General features: G+C 46.5%; 7 protein-coding genes across 7 annotated transcripts; 3 read left to right on the top strand and 4 right to left on the bottom strand.

Moving 5' to 3' along the window:
- Nucleotides 1–4,001: 4,001 nt before the first annotated feature.
- Nucleotides 4,002–7,336, bottom strand: EI90DRAFT_3115003 (uncharacterized protein; the record flags this gene model as incomplete). Its single annotated transcript, XM_039062736.1, has 5 exons — nucleotides 4,002–5,057; nucleotides 5,105–6,700; nucleotides 6,755–6,905; nucleotides 6,961–7,106; nucleotides 7,166–7,336. 5 exons carry the CDS (start codon nucleotides 7,334–7,336, stop codon nucleotides 4,002–4,004), a joined length of 3,120 nt encoding a protein of 1,039 aa, XP_038924151.1.
- A 2,422-nt stretch (nucleotides 7,337–9,758) lies between these two features.
- Nucleotides 9,759–10,766, top strand: EI90DRAFT_3165719 (uncharacterized protein). The gene is made up of 2 exons (XM_039066296.1): nucleotides 9,759–10,071; nucleotides 10,123–10,766. Exon 2 carries the CDS (start codon nucleotides 10,201–10,203, stop codon nucleotides 10,636–10,638), a length of 438 nt encoding a protein of 145 aa, XP_038924150.1. The 5' UTR covers nucleotides 9,759–10,071; nucleotides 10,123–10,200; the 3' UTR covers nucleotides 10,639–10,766.
- Nucleotides 10,389–11,037, top strand: EI90DRAFT_3165715 (uncharacterized protein; the record flags this gene model as incomplete). Its single annotated transcript, XM_039066295.1, has 2 exons — nucleotides 10,389–10,770; nucleotides 10,825–11,037. Coding segments are annotated over exons 1-2 (300 nt in total), but the record flags the coding sequence as incomplete, so codon positions are not given.
- A 1,491-nt stretch (nucleotides 11,038–12,528) lies between these two features.
- EI90DRAFT_2902059 (uncharacterized protein) lies at nucleotides 12,529–13,784 on the bottom strand (the record flags this gene model as incomplete). Its single annotated transcript, XM_039054083.1, has 2 exons — nucleotides 12,529–12,891; nucleotides 12,951–13,784. The coding sequence occupies 2 exons, from the start codon at nucleotides 13,782–13,784 to the stop codon at nucleotides 12,529–12,531; spliced, it is 1,197 nt and encodes a 398-aa protein (XP_038924148.1).
- Nucleotides 13,785–14,615: 831 nt separating this feature from the next.
- Nucleotides 14,616–14,837, bottom strand: EI90DRAFT_2830279 (uncharacterized protein; the record flags this gene model as incomplete). Its single annotated transcript, XM_039053611.1, has 1 exon — nucleotides 14,616–14,837. A coding segment is annotated over one exon (222 nt), but the record flags the coding sequence as incomplete, so codon positions are not given.
- A 520-nt stretch (nucleotides 14,838–15,357) lies between these two features.
- EI90DRAFT_3011023 (uncharacterized protein) lies at nucleotides 15,358–16,009 on the bottom strand (the record flags this gene model as incomplete). Its single annotated transcript, XM_039056431.1, has 2 exons — nucleotides 15,358–15,701; nucleotides 15,730–16,009. The coding sequence occupies 2 exons, from the start codon at nucleotides 16,007–16,009 to the stop codon at nucleotides 15,358–15,360; spliced, it is 624 nt and encodes a 207-aa protein (XP_038924146.1).
- A 950-nt stretch (nucleotides 16,010–16,959) lies between these two features.
- EI90DRAFT_2830021 (uncharacterized protein) lies at nucleotides 16,960–17,637 on the top strand (the record flags this gene model as incomplete). The annotated part of the gene is made up of 2 exons (XM_039053609.1): nucleotides 16,960–17,431; nucleotides 17,492–17,637. Coding segments are annotated over 2 exons (618 nt in total), but the record flags the coding sequence as incomplete, so codon positions are not given.
- Between the last annotated feature and the right edge of the window lie 1,786 nt (nucleotides 17,638–19,423).

The raw sequence follows: 19,423 nt of genomic DNA, 5'->3' as shown, positions 1-19,423 counted from the left end.
TCATGAGCGATCATTTCCCTCTTCCATTCAAGGGGAATGTTGTTTAGAAACCTGGTGTTGAAGGATGCCTGGTCTGGCAGCGTCACCATCTGGGATGCTGCTTTAGACAGTTCTAAGTAGATGTCATATCCATCCACAGCCACCGACTTCAACTACCTCCACTCCTCCTTCACTAACCTTGGAGCTCCCATATTCTGCAATCACCTCCACTTCCCTCAATGGTCACCACCCCCTCTTTTCAATATATTACCTAAGTACAGAGCCCCAAAGGCTTCTGGACCGCTCTGATGTCCGCTAGCGCACTCCCACCTCTGCTGGGCAATTCACTTGCTTGCCCTGCAAGCCCACCTTCGGGCCTATCCCTCCTTTCTGTTTCTGGGTTATCGCCTGCCATTCTGCTAACCCCATAACCTGACTTGTCGGTAATATTCAATTGGCTAATGTTTAACTCCGTTAGCTCCGCTCCGCTCGGTCCCACCATTCACGGGCCTGCTCTCACTGTAACTATATATATACTTAACTTGTACATAGGTTACACCTCAGTGATAAAATCGACTAGAGTTGATCCCCCTTTAGTTCTCGTTGCCAGCAAGTAAATTAGGGCATGGACATGTAACTTGGCACAGTGCCCCTGGCTTGAGTCACTGAGGCTGAAGCCCTCTGCCACAGAGACAAATCCTTCATCTCGATCCGGTCTCTGACAGTAGAACTGTTTTAGGCCTTTTTCTGCTTCATATTTAACATTGCGGTATTTCTTTGTTGCATTCAACGTGGCAGAGGCTTTGATGAAAGTTCTCATCAGTATGTTGAGAACTTCAAGGAACATGCCCTCATCTCCTCTGAGGAGAGTTTCATCTTGGAGTCTTATTCCAAGGTCAAACACAGGTCCCCCTAATCTGCAAATCAAGCAGCATCAGGAAACCCCCGAGGCCGATTGAAGTGGTTGAGAGCAATTCAATCACTCAATCTGCCCAATCTGCCCAATCGACTACTCTCAATCATCTCAATCACCACAACCACACACGGATACATCCATGTGTGTGAGTCCATCATTTGCATCCAGGTGCTGTACAGTTTCAAATGAATGGGTTTGCAACTTAGAAGTTTTTTCTTTGCTCCAACTCATGCACTCCACTACTCCACTCCACTCTCTCTTCACATGCAACACCAAATCAACAACTCACAATACCCAGCTGTGGGAACTGCATGAACAAACATGATGATGTGTGTCTCTTTTTTCTTTTTTTTTTCCAGTTGCATTCACAACGCGATGTTTTTTACTCCACCCCAGATGTTTCTTACTTGAAAAAGAAAGAATGAGGGGGGTTTGCCACCCAAATATTGTTGTATGTCGAGTTGTAAGTATGGCAGTTCACTGTGTTTGTTGCTAAACTGACCACCTAATCACCCTCTTGTGCTTGTTTACATGAGCCACCACCATTCCGCAATTGCCTGACCCTTCCCCAATACCCTCTGATACATCCCCCTCCCATCCCATGATTTTTGTATGTTTTTTTCCATGTCATTTCCAACCTCCAACCAAACTTCTCATGTGTGACACTATCCCCAACTTCTTACCACATGTACTCAGCAACCACTCATCCGTTTCCGGCGATCTTAGGCTTGTTCGATAGAAGACAACTAGCTCTACCTTTATGCCGGGTTTGGTGCCAAAGGGTTCAGTGGTGGAGGTGCACGTCTGCTTTCTTTGATTACATTGTATTTTCACCCACTTTCCTCTTCTCTTTATTTTGTGTTTCATTTTGCATTACATTGTGTTTGGGTACTACTGTAATAACTTGTATCTGGGTTCTTTTCCCAAGTATGTATGCAACATAATGTTCAAATATAATAAACTTTATTGATAAACTTCAATGTGGGAGAGAATGTGATAGCGTGCCGATACAACCAACCATACAATCACTGAATCAGCTCAATCACCCCCGTAATTGGTGTGATTACAATCAGGGGACCCAGTTGAAGTGATTGTAAATCATGTGAGGTTGAAATGATCTCAACCACTTCAATCGGCCTCAGGGGTTTCCTGATGAGTCCAGATGGACTTCATCAAATTGGGGACCTTTGCATCCTCACGAGGCAAGGAATCCCAGTAGTTCTGTGAACCACTGCCAGAACGACTCCATGTCGTTCTCCCCTGACCATTTCTTGTCAGGGAAAGCTGGCCGCTATCCAATGGATATTTCTCCTTTGGAGGGGTTTTCACTGGAGGGAGTCTTTCTTGCAGCGTTTCTTTCATTTCAGGCGATTTCACCTGAAATTGTATTGGAACTCTCTCATTGTTTTGAGAGAGTGTGGTTGTGTTACCTCTCTGTTCGAGAGGCTCGTCGAAGGTGGAGGTTTGGCCCAACCTTTGGTACGTGCCGATTCTCCTCCTGATTTCTGAGTGGTGCCTCCTTTTGGCATTGTCTTCTCCTATCCTTGGGAGAAGAATCTCTTCTGCATCTCTGTCGAGTCGCTGATGATACTCCAGTGTACTTTCACTGATTGTTCTTTTCGTGAATTTTTCACGAGTTCTGGTTTTATCCTGGCCCGTGGCCCAGGGGTATTTTTTTGTTTCCTCACTATTTTGTGAGAAGTTTATTTCCTTCAGCAAGTCAGTTTGCTCACTGATTTTATCAGTCAATGTGTCGATTGCGTTGGCCATTCTTTCTAGAGTTATCTCTAGATGAGCTGTGCTATTATGGCTTGTTTCCTTGATCTTTTTTTGGATCAAGTTTATTGCATTTATTATGCATGATTCCTGGTTTTCCAGGAGGAAGTTTGGCTGGGCAAGTAGTGACTCTCCCCAGTTAACATTGCCGCTTCTGGGGGTTCCAGAAGGGGTTCTTGGAGTAAAGACTCCACACTCGCTTTGTTTAGGCGAGGCTGTTGCAGAGGGCGCTTCCCTTTCATGGAGGGGTCTGTTCGCTGGTTTTTCCTTACTTTTCTGTAAGGCTTCCTCAGCGAACTCCCTCATTTCAGTTCGCCTCCTCTTCATGATCTCAGAGACCTCCTCCGAGGTTGGCGACCTTGCCTTGTCTGGCATGGCGTGGGGTAGTGTAAACAGCGGAAGTTCTTTGTGAGCTTCCGCACTCTGAGAGATCCTGCTCTCAGGGCGTTTCTTTGTGCCTTCTTGGGCCTTTAGCCTAAGAAGAAGTTGTTCTTCGTTTTCCATCCTCCATTCAGATGGGAGCTGGAACAAGTCCAGTAGTTTTTTGGATAGCTGATGCAGAGGTTCTGCCCTCTGTTTCCCTTTGTCTGCCTTTGGGGCTTGACTTGGGGAAATGGGGGAGGACTCCAGGGGATAGTGGGGCCCTGGAGTTTCCTGCGACTGTATGGATATGACACACACAGCATATTCTGCCTGTGCCCCAGTTAATCCATTCCTTGTTTGAACTTTGTGAGTGAGAAGTAAACTGATAGAGAATTTTCTACACACTCATATATCACCAAGTTTTCTGGAAGTAATGGCACATTGTTTTGCCATCTGGAACTTACCATCTCTGAGGCATATTGATAATTGAAGTTGGAGTCAGAGGTGGCATCCTCAAGCCAAAGGTGCCTGCAGCATTTCTTTCCTGCTCTCTCACCTGCTGCTGACAAGCATTTTTGGCAGGCATCTTGGGTTTGGGCACTAACTTTCCCACATGATAATTCCATCCATCCCTGCAGTCCAACACTGTCTTAACAAGGCCCTTTCCTAATTTGGCAATTGACATGGCCAATTTCGTGAGTCCAACTCTTCTCAGAGCTCATTTAACAAGAAATTGGCCCGATAGCTTGAAAGGAGTGCAAAAACATTGCTTTCCAGCTAATTAAGGAGTTTAAAAGTGAAGATTTACAATCTGAAAGCGAAGTTTCTCAGAAGCAAAACTGGGTGTCGGAATTTAGCATCCCACACTGTAGTAAAATTGTAAGATCAATCAAGCCGAATATCCAATTTGAGCTTGCTTACCATGTCCAAGCAGCTGTGTGGAGAATGCAAGGATGAAGAGAACATCTCAAATGTGTGCCTTGGAATGATTGATAAGAACATCACGTAGATTGAGTGAGTTGGCCAATTGTGTGGTGAATGCTCCTGGATTAACAGCAACTAGGTGGCAGTAGAGTTTAATGCTTTTTTCAACAAAAAAGAGTGCCTCCATGTGCTGTCCGAGAATGGAAAGAGCAGCAGATAGATTGTGGAGTGACCTGGCCATACCTGGGATGTATGATCCGGGGTTAACGGCAACTAACTGGCACTGGAGTTTGATGCTTTCCTCAATGAATGGGAGCGCCTCTGAGTGCCGTCCGAGATTGAAAAGAGCAGTATGCAGATTGTTGAGTGACCTAGCTAAATCTGGGGTGTATGACCCTGGGTTAACAGCAACTACCTGGCGGTAGAGTTTGACACTTTCTTCAATGGATAGGAGTGCCTCCGAGTGCCATCCGAGATTCGAAAAAGCATCGAATAGATTGTTGAGTGACCCAGCCAAATTTGGGGTGTGTGATCCTGGATTAACAGCAACTAGCTGGCGGTAGAGTTTGACACTTTCTTCGATGAATGGGAGCGCCTCCGAGTGCCGTCCGAGATTGGAAACAGCATTATATAGATTAATGAGTGACCCAGCCAAATTTGGAACATATGATCCTGGATTAACAGCAACTAGCTGGTGGTAGAGTTTGACACTTTCTTCAATGAATGGGAGTGCCTCCACGTGCCGTCCGAGTTTGAAAAGGGCAACATATAAACAGTTGAGTGAGTCGGCCAAATGCAAGGTGTATGATCCTGGGTTAATGGCAACTAGCTGGTGGAAGAGTTTGACACTTTCTTCAATGAATGGGAGTGCCTCCAAGTGCCGTCCGAGTTTGCAAAGGGTAACATATAAACTCTCGAGTGACCCGGCCAAATGCGGGGTGTAGAAACTTGAGTCCACAGAAAAAAGGCAATGGCAGAGTGCCACACAATCATTTGCTGCCTCATATGCCTCCTGGAATCTTGAAAAAAATCCCAGGTTCCACGGAAGCCGGTCAAGCACTTTAGCCAGTGCACTAACAGCCCTGTGGTCAACAGCCAACTGGAAGACCATGAGGTAGTTTCTTTGACAAAATTGATAACCCATACCTTAGCCCACTCAGGGAGTAACGAGATACTGACATAGCTTTCCATTCTCACACAGACTTCCACCCACCGAGTTGCTTCCTGACTCAGAAACACAACAACGGACCCAGCAAGCTCTTGTGATGGTTCCTGGACTCCACTGAGGTGATGGACAATATGCCGACATGCATAACAAAAGTGCTCAGATAACTCCTTTGGAAGAATGCGCGGCATTTCATCTTTGTCAGGCAAGTTTTCAATCAGCCCTAAGCCCTTTACAGAACAGAGACCCTCGTTCAAAATCCCAGTACATCGCAGGGCAACCCTAGCATTCTCCACCCCCACCACTATCGGAGTGAAATGGGAGCTGATTGTTTGGGGATCGATCCGATCGACAATAAAATCGCGGAAAGATTGGTGTAAGATGCGAACCGGAATGTGGGAATCCTCCACTCCTGAGAGCAGAGGAGCAAGTTCGGCCAACACATATTGAACAGAAGAATCGAGGAAAGGTGACAAAATTGCGTCCCAGGCTGTGATGGATAGAGGCTGCTGAGCAACGAAGATCCCTCCCATTACAATCGGGTAGTCGTGTGCAAAATCTTCATCCTCCCAATCAAACTTCTTCAGAATCCTCGTGTACAGGTCATCCATCATCTTCTCAGTGGGCACCTTTGATCGTTTGGTACCGGTGTCGAGCAGTCTCTCCAGTGTTCTCATAGGATTCTTCCTAGGCTTCTTCATGTAGCGAAAGATGGTGCTGATCCAAATAAACAAGCCACCCGCTCGTTCCAAGATCTCCTGCACCACACTATCCTTGTCCTGGAGTTTATGCGCTAAATCGGGATGCCAATTCTTAAGCTCTTGTAGCTGGAAACGGATGTACGCAGCACAGTCATGTATATTTGTGTCATCCAGGAGATCAATGGTGAGGTGATCGATAGGAAAATGGCGTGAGAGGGAGCGATTAACAAGATCAACATGTCTCGAAGTAACGAAAAACTTGATGGAAGACGGTAACTTGGGAACTTCTTCACAGAGAATCTTAGCAAGGGGTTGATATGCTTCTTCGTCACATTCGTCTAGAGCATCGATGATGACCACCATAGGATGGCTGGGAGGCGGAGGTTTATGAAGAAGAGGTGAAGATACCAATTCCTGGTACTGCATCGCGAATGAAGCTGTTGAGAGGGTGGGGTCTTTTCGAAGGGCAGAGATAATGGAAGTACGGTAATCTGCGTCACGGCTCGCTAGAGCTTGAGCAATGCCGCTGAATAAACAGTCCGGCCGTGCCTGTTCGCCTGCTCTGAAGAAAAAGCACAGCAATAGGATAGCCTCCCTGTTACATCTATCTGCAATCGTGTGCACAATCGAAGTCTTGCCAGCACCAGCGAGAGAGGTCAGTAGCATCAGCCGGTTCTCGTTATCCCCAGTGTTACGACACCAGTCCATAACACGCTCCGTGAGATCAACCCTGGTGCCTTCTAGGCACGCCTCTGTTGAATCATGGTGGGCGGTTTGAGGGTATCGGAGACTATTGAGGATTGGGTCGCACTCCAGACGGTCTAAGCTGTCCTCGATCGTCGATAATTTGATACCAATTGTTAAATTCGTCCTAAGCTACACCGTCCGAAAATCAGAATGATTAAGGGACAGTGCTATGAGGAAAGTTACCTCAAACGATGCCAACGCTTCGCCAAAATATCTCTTTAGGCCCTCAATTCTTCCAGGGTCTCGGTAGTGGGACCATACATTCCTTACAGCTGACCGTTCCTCTACTTTTCGAAGTCTTCGTTCAATTTCGGACTGGATTTCCTGCAGTGCGCTGGTACTGGACGTAAGTATGATATCGGAAACGACCAAAAAACAACACAACGTACCTCCCAAGCTCTGTGACACCCTCCACCCATGAACTTGCCTCTTTCGCTGATACATCATAAGACTTTATGGCTGAAACTACCTTGGCCGTAGTGCTAACTACGTATCCACCAAAATCAGCCCATTCCTTCTTGTTCTCCTTGAACTTCTACGCGGCGCAAACCAGCGTGAGCTTTGACTCATGATCAAGCTGGAATCACCACCAACCTTAACCTCGTCGAGGATGGAGAGTGCACCGCCAGTCACCATCTTTAGAGGGCGACACCAATCAGCGGTAGCATTGACGATCCTGAGAATTGGAACCGCTATCTCGCCTCCAGTCACGAGGAGATTATCAATCTTTTGCCTGAGGGCCTCAGCCTTTTGCCGCAACGACATGGTTGATAGTGGACAAGTAGATGGAGGAGAGAGCTTTGGGCACGTGTGAGCCCCTAACGCTCAGAAGCTAGAGCCGCGGGGCGTGGTCTGATTATGGAAGGTTGCGGAAGGATATGATATATGCATTGACTATTTGGTCGACACCACACGGAGCACTGATCAGTGCTATCAGCGGCGGATTCTAGCGGTGGCATGACCCGGACTCGTTAGGTAACTGATACGGATGATGACATTACCGTGAGCCTAGTATTGCACGAGAGCCAGTATTACAGTGCTGCCTAGAAGCGGAAGCAAGATGAATGTGATTAGGACTGAGAACTAGATATGGACGAGCAAGGACTATGTCATACTGAGGCACCAGTCACGACGTTCGCATCGTACAGAGAACCGGCGATAAGCGCGCGGTGCCAGGGCCCGCGTTCGCAACATACGTCAGTGGAGGCTGGGATCTTTCCATCAGTGTCCTGGAGCGCAACCATGAGCTTTCATGCGAGCTCTACTAGTAGGATGCCGGTAAGTGGCCGGGCGCTGACTTTGCGCAGGTTGATAAAAAACGGGCCCTGGATAAGTATAGGGCTTACCTTTTTTTCAAGTCCGGCTAAAATCGTTCTCTGCAACCAATTTCCTTTCCCCTTTGATTAGGGGCCAACTACATAGCGCAGGACCCCGGCATACACCGACAGAGGTCCGATCCGAGATTCTCTAATTTGGCCCTCAAAATTTGAGCTCTGGTATCCCAATTGGGCCCTCTGGCGAGTCGGACCTTCCAAAAATAGCTGATTCGGCCCTCAAAACGCTCGGACATTCATTAAAAAGCTGTATGATGCGCTGCGAATAAAATCATGTATATACAGGGAACAAGTGTTCTACCAATGAAGTTTGTGCTCTACCGGAGTCACTAGCACCCTTTAAGACATCGTGCAACTTCTTGATCATGATCTCAATTCTGCTGCCATCGATTTTGAGCTTCACAACACACATGGCCTCCGAAAATGATCACCATATCAATTTGTAGTGAATGGAGCATTGACGGCATTGCATCGCATCTCCACTGGAACTCACCACACTGATTGAGCACTAGGAGCACATATCCCGGCTTCGTGATAGGTGGGTCATTCCTACCTGGGACAAAGTTAGAGAAGTGACCGGCATCTTGTGATGCCAACAAGAAAAAGGGCGAGAACAGGTGTACACTGAGATATGAAGGGGCGCCGATTGATGTAACACTTTCAGCATAGTGGTGTGGCAGGTTTTGACCATTATATCGATAAATTATGATCATTAAGCTAGTGCCAGTAGCGCGCAATGCCAGATGTGTTAGGAATATTGTTCCAAGGTGAAGGACAAAAACCAAGTCCACGCAGGGGCTGACGTTTCCCAGCAGTATTTTTTCCTCAATTTGATGCAAATCTTCCGAAGCAAACCAGCATTGACAAGCGGTAGCCACTCTGTGTGTTGGAAGTTAGTGGCAACGGCAGCCAGCCCCAATGTCTGAACATGTTTGTTACCCTCATCACTGACTTCGGGCCTGATTGGTTCCCCACTCCGTGGTTATTGGGTCAAGTGAATACCGACATGCAGAGTTGAGGAATGTACTAAAGAACCACAGGGAAGTGCTGCCCAGGGAACTGAGAGTGGGTAACCGAGAGGTAAGTACCTTTTTCTCTCCGGACATGAGAAGGCTTGTCCACGGGGAAGCCCATCTGATAGTTGTCCTTCTTTCTGAAAATGGGTATGGGTGGGAGAACCGAGATAAAAGTTGGAACCCCATAGAATTTTTCTTGCAGTCCTGGTGCCACTGGCGAACTTGGACACATCTTGCTGCAGAACGGAGGTTACCGTCTAGGCCCTCTTCCAGATCAAAGTTCGGCCTACCTTCCTTAAAAGGCCCTCCCCTGGATATATCATTTTGCGCCAAAAAGACATTTTCGGCCCTTCCCTGACTCAGACCTCAGGCACTTGTGCACGATTTTCGGCCCTTTCCTGGATCGGGGGGCCTCCGGAGTATGCCGGGGTCCTGATAGCGCATAACGTCCACAGCAATCACACTTGTGACAGGTGTGACACTTGTGCAAAGTGACGGTTCCGGTCAGACTCGTACCCAGTCGTCGTCGCTCCGTGGACGCGCACTGCGAACACGCGATTTCAAAAATTGACTAAGTTACGTTTGTATTGTAATACATAATAAGTGGTCACGTTGCGTATTGAAATACATCTGATCACATGTTGCGGAGATAAAGTCATGTCCGATCACCTACTCCGAAAACCAGCGCGCGACACTTCGCTCCGACGACTGGTGTAAAATGGCAGTGGCGATGTCCACGGCAACTTCCGGGACCGACGGAAAAGCTTCTCTGAGACCACCTCCGGTTCCTTCACCACCCCCCACACTATGAATGCACCTGCAGATCGTGTTCAGACACCCTCGGCTGAGCAAATAAGGGCTCTGAGTGAAACCAAATGGAACCGACCTGCATGCTGGTTCCAAGCTGAAATTGCTGAGTTCCTCCTTTGCAAGCCAAAGCAGAATTTAGTGTCAACCGCTGCAACAGGAACAGGGAAAACATACACTTTTTTCCTTCCTGCCCTTTTTGAAAAAGATACACCGGGAATCTCTTTCATAATCGCACCACTGAGGAAACTTGCAGATCAGCATGTGGAAAGTGCCAAGAGTTTAGGGCTTACAGCAATAGCATTGGAAGCAGGTACTATAAACAAGGAAACTGTAAAGGCATGTACCAATCAATAGATAACCATTAATGCATACATTCAACATTGCCAAGCAGGCAATCGGAGACATGAAGTATCAGTTTGTTGTGCTGGGGCCCGATTTGCTCCGAGGGAACCTCCTTTGAGCCCTCTGGATGAAGGATAACTTTGTCCGTAGCATTAACCGCATCATTGTTGATGAGGTGCACTGTGCAGTCCAGTGGCTGTCATTCCGCACATCCTATAAGAACTTGACATGGCTTTACTCATACCTCCGAAACAGATGCCAATGGTATCTCACTTCCGCAACATTGGATCCTCGGACATGCAGGCAAGTGCTGTCAGCGATTGGGTTGGACCCATACTATAGCACTTACGGTGGAAAGACAACAAAATGGTTGCATCGTTCTAATGACCGTCCAAATCTCCATTACTGCATCCACCAAATGCAATACAGCAAAGATTCCTGTAATGACTTAGGATTCCTCATCCCGCTAGGCCTACAAGAGTCTGATCCTCCTCCAATCCCATTTCTCGTGTACTGCGAGTCCCGGGCTGATGCTGAGCGCAGCGCCAACTTCCTGAGGTTGTGAGTGTGTGCACCCCTCAAAGATAGAATCGTCTGGGTGCATTCTGGGATGTCAGACGGTCATAAGTTGATGGTAGTCAAGTTATTTAAGGAAGGGAACCTCATTGGACTTACAAGCATGGAATCATTGGGACTGGTGACTATCCTTGCATCTAATGTCAGCATTGATTATCTGATTGAGATCAAACAGGGCCATGACCTAGCAAATGTGACCCGTTTGGTTCAGTTTGGGCCACCAGACAATTTAAACACATTAACTCAGCGCTTTGGGAGAGCTGCTCGGAGTCCGGATATTTCAGCAATCGTTGTTCTTCTTGCACCAAAAGACTATTTTGAAGAGACACGTCGCCAGCGAGAGGAGAGGGCACGAAAGACGGCAGACAACAAGAAACGGAAAGCTGATTCCACAGCTTCCAGTGAGCGGAGGCCAGCGAAGAAGTGTCAAACAAAGCTACCTTCAGAAAATCAAGTTCATGTCATAACTGCCCCCGAAAATCAAGAGTTTGATGATCACTTACTCGAACTCCATCGTCAAGACCCCAACTTGCCTCCCAGGATTGATGTATGGCCATCCAGCGACATTGATATTACTCTGGAACCTCCATTCGAAAAAGCACATGTCAATGACAACCAAGATCGCCCCAACCCAGAAGAGGAGTGGGGTGAGTGGGATGACTTGACGTTAACGGACCTTGAGGCTTTCCTAGATGATGTTGAGGGGGATGTGGATGACAGGTTAGCTGATTTTGGGGAGGATCACAGTTTGGAAGCCATCGAAAATGGACGAGCACGTAAGTGGCCCATGGGAAGAATCCCCACCGGAAGCTTACAATTTCACCACAGATGGCAGGACGCGACCAGAGACAGTGGGTGTGATGAACATGATGGACCAAGATGACAATCCCTGTGTCTGCAGAACCACAAAAAAGCTGTCAAAGGGGTCAAAGGGGAAGAAAAGGAACCCAGGGGATCGCGAGAATGTTGACCCTGGATTGGATGCCTTCATTAATGCCCATTGGCTTCCAAAAGATGACCCTTGCCATGGGTGCCGGAGGAAAGTGCTGGATGCTCACTTTGGTAATGACTGTATCCGTATGTGTTTGAAGTTATCTCGTTGACATGTACTGAGTCTTATGTCAGCAAAACCCCGTCAATGCTGTAAACGCTGTGACTTGTACAAACCCATGACTTGTTGTGATCTCCATATGCCAAGTCTCACCACACCAATGTTCACTCACTCACTTGGAGAGATGCCTGTCAAGTGGCTACCTCAGCATGCAAAACCCAACTACAAGAAAGACATCAACCGTTCTTCTCAGCTAGGCGATGCTCTTCGGGACTGGCGAAAAGAAGAGTTTTCTCGGCGTTATCCCAACCGACTGGACAGCATGTGGATTGGAGACTGGATAGTCCTTGGGGACTTGATCATTGAGGATATTGTCTACCATGCAAATTCTAACAGGCTCTCAACTCAGCAAGATTTCATACAGCTCATTGATTGGGAGGAGTGGAGCCGCTATGCTGCTGTGTTGTTGCCGATCATTCACCAAGTTTTCCCATTACCTGAGCACCTGTGTGCTCAGCCTGTTGCTTCAGTGGAAACTAATGCTGCAGTTCTCCCTCGCACGAAAAAGTGTAGCAACTGCAGCAAACATGGCCACAATGGTGAGCTTATTTTAATTGTTCCCATGTTTACCAATTGGTGTCTCTGGGATAGTGTGAACTTGCTCCGAGCGATGCCAGAGTTGTAACCAGACTGGTCATACGAGTAAGTGACATGCAAACTTATATACAAATATGACAGATTAGGTCCAAATTAGAGAAGCGCTGTCCAAACAAGGAAATGCCGCCACTCGATATGACATGTCAGTCCCTCGGCACAGGACCTCGTTAATTAGGCACCCAAGTCAGCCACCTCAATGTCGTAAGTGTCATCAGTTGATGATGATTGACTTATATTGGTTGATGTCCACATGGTGCCATGTTGGAACAGCTCCAGGCCCTTCCGAAAATGATCATCGATCACAGTAGGCACAGTGCGACCCCTTTCATACTTGTGAGGTCGAAGGTTACGAAGTTCATTCCTTATAGCAAGTAATCTAGATTCGATGTCAGGGCTTGCATGATGAAGGGTCTTGTCTGGTATGTGGTAATCATCCTTGACGTCTTCAATGCACGTTCTATAGGCCTGAATTATCGATAACTGACTGACAATATACTCTATTGTTTTCCCAGATCCTCCCCCCGAGTAAATAACCTAGTCGCATGTACTACGATTAGGTACTTTGAGAATCACCAGTGGGTTACATGCTGTACCTTCGTGTAGAGGTTCATCAACTCAACCAGCCAGTCGATTGCCCGAAATCCACCATTATTCCCTGACGGATTACAGAGCCAGCACCTCATGATGGCTTCTTGAAGTGGTAGTGGGTACCGTTGCAACTTGAAGATGAAATTTGAAAGGTATGTTGCGTACTTGTGTTTTCGGCAGGCCTGGAAGATCGGAACCCAGAATGAAAGGACGTCGATTATCACATCAACCATCCCATAGTTCATCGCATGCACAAGGACGCGGTAATACATCGCATCTCTGTTGAACAAAAGTTGGTTCATTCTCCTTTGATCTTGTTCCTCTTGTGGCCACTGATTCATTGCATCTTGTTTCGTTTCAAAATGCGCCCTCGTGATTTCCTCAGCTTTCCGGTTAATCTCTTCCAAAGTAGGTTTGGAAGAAATGAATTTCTGGAGGTCACTGCCCACACTCTCCTCCCATGCATCAAGAATAATACATCGGGTGATGTAGTTTATTCCGTCATTCATCATCCAAAAAGGAGGGACTGCTTTGTTCAATTTGGAAAGGTCATTTGGAAAGAGCAAACAGAGGCGCTTGTAGAATCCGTTTGGGTCGCTTCGTAAGTCATTCCCAGTTGCATGGATCCTGTTTATTGCATCAACGCATGCCATTCTAACGTGAAAGAGCCCTGGTATAGGCAGAAGATAATGCATGCGTTCCAACATGCTTTCTTCAATTCTCCGTGAGTGCAAAATGCCCTCAATCTTCTCCATTGTCCCAAGATCCCCATGGAGAAGAATTACATACTTCTCAAAAACTCTCGCATCCACGATACTGCTTTGTTCAAGAAGTGACATTATCGCCTCGACATTCCCATCGATAGTAGATGCCTTCGCATACACAGCCTCCACAGTCAAAAATGATGTTTGCTGTGGCAGCAGTCGGAATGTCGATGGTGGGTCAATAAGCTCTGATCGCAGTTCAGGGAAGTAATCTTCGATCAATGCTGATGTAATATGCCACTGAAAATGTTCCGCCAACTTGATTGTAGGTTCAGTTGCCTGCAGAACATCGGCAAGGCCAATCCTTGGTGGCATATTAATGACATTGGGATTGTTTGGGTGAGTGTTCCATATCCTTTCAGCATATTCTAAGTGCTCAGGAAGCACTTCCTTTGGTGGCGCAAAGAATAGGCCCATCGTGATGCTTTCAAATGTTTGGTCCTTGAGGTCTGTTGGTTGACCAACACCGAACTTGAAGTCGCAATTATCATATGCAATGTTGACAACATGAGTGAGTCCAAGGCCTTTGTTCAAGGTCTTTTGGTTTCTTATCAGTGACACTCAAAGCTTCTTGATCGATGGGGGGATACTGCAATGGGCAGCCCACTCACGGACCGATTTTGATGTATTCGATGCGGCCAAATAAAATGAATTTTTCACTTGCAATGCGTTGCAGTGACCATTGCAACTATTCACAATTATCGACATGATTACAACTCCTTTCTATACAAGAGTAAGTCATCTACCATACTTCTCGGGCATGTTATACCTTACAATTCTGAGGAGAGCGTAGTGTTTCTCTGAAGAACTTCCCTTCAACTGCCTTCCCACACTGACATGATCCCCACCATCGGCTTCATCTCTTCTATCACTCAGCTCCACACTTGGTGGCACTGGCTTTGCCCAACGCCTTGCTCGCACCTTGCTTTCCACTACAAGTAGCTGCTGGAACAGGCGCCAAAGTGCTGGTGCCTTGGACTTAAATATCGGCTCCAATGCACTGACCCTTCCTGCATCAAGCTGTGCCGGATGAAGATTGAAGGCGTTCATGTGGAGCCCACTCTCCTTCTCTATAAGTGTTTGTATTTCTTCCATGTAAATTGCTTGAGCGCTTGTAAGGATCCAATTTTTCACAATGACAGCACTGCCAGAGTTTTTGTTGGGGCTGAGAATATGGAGATGGATCTCTCGCAGTTTGTCACCAAAGCGCATCGAGGTCAAGATCATTGATAGAAATGATATAAGGGTGAATCCATTAGCTAGCATGCAGTTAAGTACATCTTCTGCACGATCTGCAGGTGCATTCATAGTGTGGGGGGTGGTGAAGGAACCGGAGGTGGTCTCAGAGAAGCTTTTCCGTTGGTCCCGGAAGTTGCCGTGGACATCGCCACTGCCATTTTACACCAGTCGTCAGAGCGAAGTGTCGCGCGCTGGTTTTCGGAGTAGGTGATCGGACATGACTTTATCTCCACAACATGTGATCAGATGTATTTCAATACGCAACATGACCACTTATTATGTATTACAATACAAACGTAACTTAGTCAATTTTTGAAATCACGTGTTCGCAGTGCACGTCCACGGAGTGACGATGACTGGGTACGAGTCTGGGTTCCGGTATGAAATGAGTTACCAAAAAGAATTCCCGCTACTCTGTAGTGGGTCTTGTGGGCTTAGCCTGAATTGCCGTGCAAAAAGGTCCTCTATTATTGCATATTCCATTGCTTCCCGAGGTCCTCTTCGGTCCTAACCATTCCCTTTCATGTTCTATTACCATTGCACGTGTGTTGAAACCTGAGTTGGCCCAATCTTCCTTGCCTTTTAAAACATTCCAGTTACCCCTCAACTTGCTTCTTTCCTCTCCTATGGCTGCTCCATCAGACAGTGCTGCTCCCCATGCTTTCTCACCTTTCGCTTTTTTGTCCCCCACTTCCGCTTCTTCTCCTCCCTCCATCGCAAATGAAGCATTCAAGCGCGGACTTTTTACACATCCTGTAACAATCAATGATCCCTGTTTCACGTTTCTGTGTCATATTGTCAATGGGGACTGCTACTTGAGTGCCTTCAGTGCATGCACCAACACCTGCGCGAAATTTGTTCATATCGATGATTATCTCCGATTTCTGTTTGACTTCCTCCTTTCCCCTTCTGCTTCCCATGAACTCCAGAAACTTGTATGTAATGCTTTGGGTGTTGCAGATTCTAATCGATATCGTGCTGGTCCAAATGACTATTCCCTCATATTGACTGAATTTTCCACCATTCAGTACCGATATCCAGACCGGTTCAGCATTTTCCATTGCTTTGAACGTTTATCTCGTCTTGAACTTCTTGCAATCTGCCGCTTTCATCAACTTGCATGTCATCTTCACAGTTCAAGTCTAACTCGTGAACAATTGCAATCCACCCTCATTGCTCATTTGCTTTCCGACTCCCCATGCAACTTTGGGTTCAAAGAACACTCTGTCTCTGACTTCCACATGCATTGCAGTGCAAACCCTGTGCCTGAAGACCAAATACTAATCAACCGTGCAAATCTAATTCGCTCCATCATCAAAGTCAATATCCGTGAGCGAGCTCTCCATCGTATTCTCTCTCATTTCAACTTGCCATTTGACTCTTCTGCGAATATGTCTACCTTGCACCACTTATTGCTTCAGCATGCTAATGAATGCTCCCCAACGCTGGTTCCATCTGCTGATGCCCGGTACAATGAATGGAGACAGCAATGTGCTTTATGATGGCCGGAAAAGCTGTCGACAGAGTCCAAAGCCCATTTACTCAATGGCTTTTATTCATTGCTTAGCTCCAAACACCTGGCTTCATCAGTTTGTGCTGTTTGTGGTGCAGCCAGGTTTCAAGATGCGATGATACCGGATCCCGTTGATTTGCAAACTTATGACACCTCCTTACTTGAAAGACATTACCCCCCCATGCACCTCATCCTTTTCCATCCATACCTTTTCTGCAACACATTATGTTGTCCCCCCTTGGAGTGGTTGAAACTGCCACCACTATATTGATTCGCATTTGCAAAGAATGTCATGCCTCATTAAAACGCCGGCACTTGCCTAACACTGCTATTGCCAACGATTTGTTTTTTGGCCCCATCCCTCCTGAGCTCTCTGACCTGACTTTGATTGAAGAAGCTCTGATAGCCAGATGCCATGCAAAAAGCTGGATTATTCATTTGCATGATGATTCTGTGCCTGCTTCACATACAACAGGTGCATCCTTTTCCTCTGCCAATCCTACTTCTCAACGAGCACTAAAGGGCCATATCATTGTGTTTCCTACCAACCCGGAAACACTGTCTCCTTTTCTGCCTCCAGCTTTGAATGAAGTCATCACTCCAATGTGCATCGTGTTTGTTGGTTCAACCATGCCAACTAAGGAGTGGTTATTGAATAATGCACAGCCTTTGATAGTTCGCCGAGAGAAAGTGTGGTCTGCATTAGAATGGCTGATTAGTCACAATCCACTGTATAGTGATGTCATTTTGCATCAAGATCATCTACACCAGATTCCACTTCATGACATAGCACCGGTTCCCATTGAGCAAGCTGTGGGCTCTGTGGCTGGTGATGCACCAGGGGCTCGTTATGACCTTCCAGTTAATGATGTCAGAATGCCACTTGAACCCTCTCCACCACTCAGCAGCCTTTTGCAAAGTGTGGTTGTTACTGATATAGACATGCGTGGGTCAAACTCAGCTGAAATGAGTGCAGCAGCAATTCGCCACCTCAAATGATGCAACGGGGAGATAGGGGGCCACATTCAAGTGGGTCATTTGCCTGATCCTGTCAATCATTATTCTGATCCCCACTTACTGCCACTTTTATATCCAACTTTGTTTCCATATGGCATTGGAGGGTTTCATTATAGCCGTTCCTCCCCACTTAGCTTGGAAATATTTGCAAAGCATCTGTTTGGTTTGTCCGATCGAAGGTTTCAGGAACATTATTCCTTTCTTTTCCTCATCTTCAACATCATCCAACGACAAACCACATCATTTCACAGCTGACTCAAAACCTCCAATGCTAATTTTGATCGAGTTGCAAATATTATCTCTGAAATATCATCTGCTACTTTTGATGCTACCCTTGCCTGTTTATCTCATGGAAATCACTTTCCCCCACAAAGTCCTGATGAACGAGCTGTGTGCCAACTGATGAAAGAAGTCTCTGTCATCACTTCCAAAGTGCCGGGGTCTCAAAGTGCACACACCCAGATGAGGAATGAAATCCGAGCGCTCATTTTTGACCGAGGGCCTCCTAGTTTTTTTGTAACCATCAATCCAGCAGACATTTACAATCCAATTGTAAAATTTTTGTCTGGTGCGGACATTGACATTGACAATATGTTACCAGAACAAGTTCCATCTTACTGGGAGCAGGCATGTACTGTGGCCTGAAACCCCTTTCTGGCTGCGCATTTTTTTAAACTAGTCATTGATGCATTTGTTTCTGCTATCCTGGGTCACACTGAGACTGATGCTATATGTTCTGATGGTATTTTGGGGCCTTGCAGTGCATATTATGGTACAGTAGAAACACAAGGACGAGGTACACTGCACTGTCATATGCTGGTGTGGATCCAAGGTGCTTTGAATCCACAGCAAATCAAAGACCGCATTCTGAAGGACCATGACTATCTATGGCGTGACAAGCTGCTCGACTTTTTAGACGACACCATCAGAAATGTAATTCCAGATCATCAGTCTGAGACTGATTGTTTCTCCAACCACTTCCATCCATGCAGTGTTCGCTGTCATCCACTCCAGCATCCCCTCATGGTTTGTGAACAGGACTTGCATAACTTAGTGACCAAATGCCAATCGCATACACATACAGCCACTTGCTATAAACATAGCAACACAGAGTGTCGTTTTGGCTTATCTCCTGCACGCACTTGTGCTTCCAGCTCTATGGACATGGACACTGGGGAACTTTCTTTGCGAGTTTCCAATGGGTTGATAAACAATTACTGTGAAACCATCATCAAAGCTGTCAGATGCAACATGGACATTAAATTCATTGGGTCAGGCACTTCTGCCAAGGCCATTTTGTATTACATAACAGACTACATTACCAAAACCCCACTAAAAACACATGTGGCATATGGTGCACTGCAAGCCGCTGTTGCCAAATTGCATCAAAATCATGAGGAACCACTGCACACAATGGATCGTGCCAAAAGTACATTGATTAAGTGTGCAAATGCTCTAATTGCCAAGCAAGAGCTGGCTGCACCTCAGGTGGCTTCTTACCTACTTGGTTATGATGATTTTTTTACCAGTCACCAATTCCGCTCTTTGTTTTGGACATGTTTTGTGTCTTATGTACAACAGAATGAAGTCACTTCCACAGGCAGTTCACCTGCTCCACCTGGTGCGTTGTATGTTCAAGACAACTCGAACACAGAAGATGCCTACATTTTGGAAATGAACCCATCTTCTGGGCATATTGAACGCCCACCAAATCAACTCACCAATTATCTTGCTCGTGATCGGTCCCAACTTTTTGAGCAGATGAATGTTTGGGATTTTGTTTCCTGGGTAGACAAAGTACGTATATGCTCTACTACCACAGTCAATGAACCCAATGTTGAAGATGAAGGTGATGGAAATGTTCACTTACATCGATTGCCTCGCTCCAGCCTCAATGAGAGTCATCCTCATCATTTGACACACTTTTTGAGGCATCGTCACTCTC

This window comes from Cantharellus anzutake (genome assembly GCF_015039405.1).
Source record: "Cantharellus anzutake strain C23 chromosome Unknown EI90scaffold_1, whole genome shotgun sequence".
Classification (NCBI taxonomy): Eukaryota; Fungi; Basidiomycota; class Agaricomycetes; order Cantharellales; family Hydnaceae; genus Cantharellus; species Cantharellus anzutake.
This window is presented reverse-complemented; position numbering and strand designations above follow the sequence as displayed.

Coding starts and splice junctions, on each gene's coding strand:
- EI90DRAFT_3165719 (XM_039066296.1), top strand. CDS start 10,201: ATGAAGGATAACTTTGTCCGTAGCATTAACCGCATCATTGTTGATGAG.